General features: G+C 48.0%; 1 protein-coding gene across 1 annotated transcript; it reads right to left on the bottom strand.

The window, feature by feature from the left end:
- Positions 1-200: 200 nt before the first annotated feature.
- On the bottom strand, positions 201-4,415 carry tor2a (torsin family 2, member A). Its single transcript, XM_080468256.1, has 5 exons — positions 4,214-4,415; positions 3,239-3,504; positions 2,957-3,132; positions 1,958-2,085; positions 201-1,789 (listed from the first exon to the last, which is right to left on the bottom strand). The coding sequence occupies exons 1-5, from the start codon at positions 4,335-4,337 to the stop codon at positions 1,545-1,547; spliced, it is 939 nt and encodes a 312-aa protein (XP_080324382.1). The 5' UTR covers positions 4,338-4,415; the 3' UTR covers positions 201-1,544.
- Between the last annotated feature and the right edge of the window lie 265 nt (positions 4,416-4,680).

The raw sequence follows: 4,680 nt of genomic DNA, 5'->3' as shown, positions 1-4,680 counted from the left end.
ACCCCTCCTCTTCCTCACCATGCATGTATGTGTGTGTGTGTGTGTGTGTGTGTGTGTGTGTGGCTGATGAAGTCATCACAGAGACGTCAGCTGGGCAGGATGGGAGGTCCTCACCGTCCCGCTCTGATATCAAACTCATTTTACACTTCACATCCACAGCAGCTCCGTCTCAGATGAAGATGGAACGTAAACACACATTTCAGGTTTTATGAAGCTTTTATTGGCGTCAAACGAGGGGAAATCCAGAATATTAGATGTTTGAACTTTGGCAAAATATTCAGATGTTCATTGTCCCTTCATTCAGAGCCGTCCTCCATCCAGCCCTGGTGTCTTTCTACAGATCAGCTCATTACTTTGTCTCGAGACAAAACAGACAAAGTAAACAACTGAAATACTAAAGATTTAGTCCTGAAAGAGACAAACTCTTTCCAGCTCACTGAAATACATTTTCAAAAAAATGAAGGTAACACATTTAAACACAACAAAAGACAGAATTCCATTTGTCCGACAGTGAATGCATGACCTTCATTAAAGTGCACTTCTGAGTGTTTTTAAACTTTAAAATAAAAACATTTCATCGTAAACTAACAACAATAAAAGCTCTTTTTGTTTTTTTTAAGAGCGTAAAACACTTAGAAAATCCTCCGTGTGGATTCACCGCGGCCTCCGTATGAGCTCAGTGTTTCAACCGCTTCACGCCATGTTTAACATTCAAACTGACCGGCCAGCACGCTGCTCCCTCTCCTCACTGTCTGCTGCCCCCTGCTGCCTGGATTCTGTCACTACAGCCCCCGGGGAACTGCCCCAGTGACCCTCACGCAGCGGATCCAGCAGGTGAAACACCTGATCCAGAGAGAAGGCCATGAGGCAAGCAACTCTTCTGCCTCATGGTAGGGGGCACTCCTGAGTCATTCTTGTACTACTCTGCACCTGCAGAGTAGGAGACGGCGAGCGAGTCCGCGTTCATACGACGCCCACATTTTGTTTTGATGTGTATTTCTTCTCTTCAAAAATACATTTTATTATTTATAGGGTTGACCGCCAGGGGGCGTGTCCTCCACCAGGGGGCGTGTCCACCACATTCAGTGGTTTTCTGGCATCATTAACAAATAAATCTTTATCGGTGCTCGATAAGAGTCATTATTTGAGCCTATTCAATAATTTGAATAGAAACTGGACTAATACTTAAAAAGCAGCCAATCACAAGCTGCTCATTATTATGGTTTCATAATAAATAACTTCAACCTTCCCGATAAATAGGAAAATGAATCAATGATGGTGAAGTGTGAGCGGAGGATTTATACTCACTCAGGCGTGTGTGTGTGTGTGTGTGTGTGTGTGTGCGCATCTCCACTGCCTGCACACAGAACTGCCTCCTGCAGTATGATGGTGACGTTACTCAAGCCATTAGAAATCAATAAATACAGACTGCAGCTCTCTGAAGGTGCCGTCCGGTGCAGGGCTCACCACAGAGTCCCGGTTCGATTCCCAGCGCTGTCCCCACTGTGGGCGGACGCAGCTCTTCCTCCTCTGGAACCTGGCGCTCACAGGAAGAAGTTGACCTTAGCGGCGACGGCCTTGCAGCCGGTGGTGGAGAAGTACTGGCCCTGAGCAGGAGTGTAGGTCATGTCGCCCCCTACTGCCTCCACCACGTCACTGCGCTGGCAGCTCCCCGACTGGCAGAGCAGATAGTGGACACAGCGCTCCACGTGGCAGCGGCTCAGCGGCAGGAAGGGCACGAACACCGTCACCAGCTTCTGCTTCACGATGCTCGAACGGAAGAACCCGCCTGGGGAGGGGGGAAGAGAGAGAGAGAGAGAGAGAGAGAGAGAGAGAGAGAGAGAGAGAGAGAGAGAGAGAGAGAGAGAGAGAGAGAGAGAGAGAGAGAGAGAGGCTTCAGTACTGTCAACCCCGCCCCCTGTGGGTTCGATACTAAATGCGTCTGGAGGAGTCTTACTGCTGCTGTCGTTGTAAACTGCCTGTGCCAGTCGGTCCTGCAGGGCGGACAGTTTGATGTCCTCTCGCTCGTGTCCGGCCAGTCGGTTCTGCATGGTCACCTCCCTGATCAGCTCCTGTCCTGTGGTGCTGCAGGACGGACACACACAGGACAGAAACATCTTACTCACTGAAACGACAGATGATGGTGTACCAACTCTGAAACCCAGAAACACTCCTAAACCCCAAGTAACCCTCCAGAAACATTCTGAACCACTCCTAAACCCCCTCCTGACACACCCCGACCCCCCCCCCCCCGACACACCCCGACACACCCTGAAACCCTCTGACACACCACGAAACCCCCCTGACACACCCTGAAACTCCCCGAAACTCTCGAAAACATGGCAGTGTGCAGTTTAGTTGATGACTTTATCAGCTTGTTTGTTATCCAGCAGAACTAAAACTGACTGTGAGTCACTGACTTGAAGACCGATTGAATAAATCAGCTGGAGAACATCTGTCCTGATAGATGTTCTGACATGTTCCGACATTAATTTTCCCACGTCTTCAATTTAACCTGTTTCAGTCATTAGTGTCTTTTCAGGCACGTTAATCAGATATATGAGGTGTGTGTGTGTGTGTGTGTAGGGATATAATAATGATATTGGTTATGTATGTGATTGCACAAAATATTTGAAATGTGACATGCCTGAAATGAACGAATAAAAAAATGTAATAAAAATATATGACCCTTGTAAAAGGGGCGTGGCTTGTCCTATATTCGGACCAATACGGGACTAAAACTAAGTTTCACTCAGCCTGAGATTTCATATTAATTTCAAATGACAATTTCTGTTGGGAATCAAGAAAAATCCTGTTTGTGTAGATTTTTTTCTTTTCACTCAGCAGGTGTTATAACTGTTAAAAACATTAGTGTATTGCAATATCTGTTAGAAATGAGGATTTAGTGTCGGAGATGGGGCTTCCCCTCGAAGCCTCTCTGATCGGCGTGCAGTACCTGATGAAGACGTAGATGGCCTTGCGGTAGTTGGTGCGAAACACGACGTGGGAGGGTCCGAGGAAAGGCTTGAGAACGTCGATGACGCCAGGCGGCATCCTCTCCATCTCGTCGAAAATGAAGACGGAGCGAGCGCATTCGGTCAGGTTTCCCTGTACCCAGGCCTTCAGCTCCTCCTGGAAACCAGAAAACACAGTCCGGCTCAACTCAACGTGATCGGGGCCAGCGTCAGATCCTCCGGGTCAGCGGTAACCAGAGTCAGAAGTGAAGAACGTGACTTACCCGGTACTCTTTGACCCGGTGGGGTGAAGGGAAGTGGAGCGTAGGAACAAACTGGTGGACGTACGAGCTGCTCATGGCCGAGCCGTACAGATGGTTCCCCAGCATCGAGCTGACCAGGCTCTTTCCCGTCCCGGAGGATCCGTGGAAGGACAGCACCAGGGGCCGATCGGGGCTCTTGTTGGCCAGGAACCGGGCCACCTCCTCCGACACGATGTCCTGAACCAGATGCTGACCAAAGACATTCTTGTAAAGGTCCCACTCCAAGCCTGCTCCTCAGAAAAATCACAAAACAGCTTCTGTTAGGTGAGAAGCCCAGAAAAGAGCCGGAGGAGCAGGGTGCCAGAACCACACCCCACTACAACAGTACTTCCAGCAAACTGAGGACATAGATTATGTCGATTTTATATTGTGATTATGAGAAAGTCAAACTTTGCCTTGCTTGCTCTGGAATGGCACGTCATTGATCGTATACAGAAATTGATTCATTTCAGCACGTAAACACCTCCATATTACGACAAACACTCAATAATGAACACAGAAATACAACCGATTCGTTTAAAAACACATTTTGACGTCTGGTAGTTCTTGTGCTAACGCTAACACCATTCTCATGGCCTCATCGCTCCATCTACTGAGCTGGTTTGGGTCCACCGGCCACATGTTAGACACCTCTGGTCAGTTTGTGGACATAACTTAACATAGGATGTAATAGTTTTTTCAGAAAAAATAAAGGGAGTGAATAAAATCAGGCAGTAGAGAGGACTTCTTGTCATGAAACCACAGAAACAGGAATTTACTGAAATAACTGGAAACTCCGAAAAAATATAACCTGAACATACACACACCTCACAACGTTAACACAAAAGATTAGTTATATAAACACGTGCGATTCCCAGAATATTACGGCGGGTTAACGTAGGAAGGAGCATTGTTTACGTCTGACGGCTAACGGCTAACCCGCTCGGCTGCACTCACCTCTGATATTCGGCTTGAAGTCGCACTCACAGCTGTCCGATAAAGTGCAGTAAAGCTGCTGGAAAACGCCACAAACTGAGTCGCAATATGATAAAAGCAGGAGCAGTAACGGAACTGCCAACATGTTTGCTGCCTGCTGGCAGACTGAAGCCGCTCCGCTCACTTCCGGGTTGTAGTTCGTTTGCCCTCACCGGTGGTTTTCACGCGGCGTAAGTGGAGAGAAAGAACTACAACTCCCATGAAGAAAAGGCGGAGGCGAGACAGGAAGTGAGGAGGCGGGGCAAGCTGATGCATATCCGATCTTCTCGGGACCGGTTTGTAGTTCTTTTACCATCACAGCTGGTTTTCACTCGGCGGAAGTGGAGAGAGAAAGAACTACAACTCCCACAAAGAAAAGGAAGAGGTGAGGCGTTCTGAAGCCGCTCAGCAACAAATAGTTCTAACAAAGTACACTTTAAATCGGCTTC

The sequence above is a fragment of the Lipophrys pholis genome, assembly GCF_963383615.2.
Source record: "Lipophrys pholis genome assembly, chromosome: 7".
In the NCBI taxonomy this organism is placed as follows: domain Eukaryota; kingdom Metazoa; phylum Chordata; class Actinopteri; order Blenniiformes; family Blenniidae; genus Lipophrys; species Lipophrys pholis.
The sequence above is the reverse complement of the archived record's forward strand: the minus strand, read 5'-3'. Positions and strand labels throughout refer to the sequence as shown.

Bases quoted from the DNA above. Each gene is read 5' to 3' on its own strand.
- tor2a (XM_080468256.1), bottom strand. From the start codon at position 4,337: ATGTTGGCAGTTCCGTTACTGCTCCTGCTTTTATCATATTGCGACTCA. The intron at 2,086-2,956 runs GTACTGCACGCC...TCCGTCCTGCAG, and splicing joins GCCATCTACGTCTTCATCAG to CACCACAGGACAGGAGCTGA. The intron at 1,790-1,957 runs GTAAGACTCCTC...CCCCCTCCCCAG, and splicing joins AGTTTACAACGACAGCAGCA to GCGGGTTCTTCCGTTCGAGC.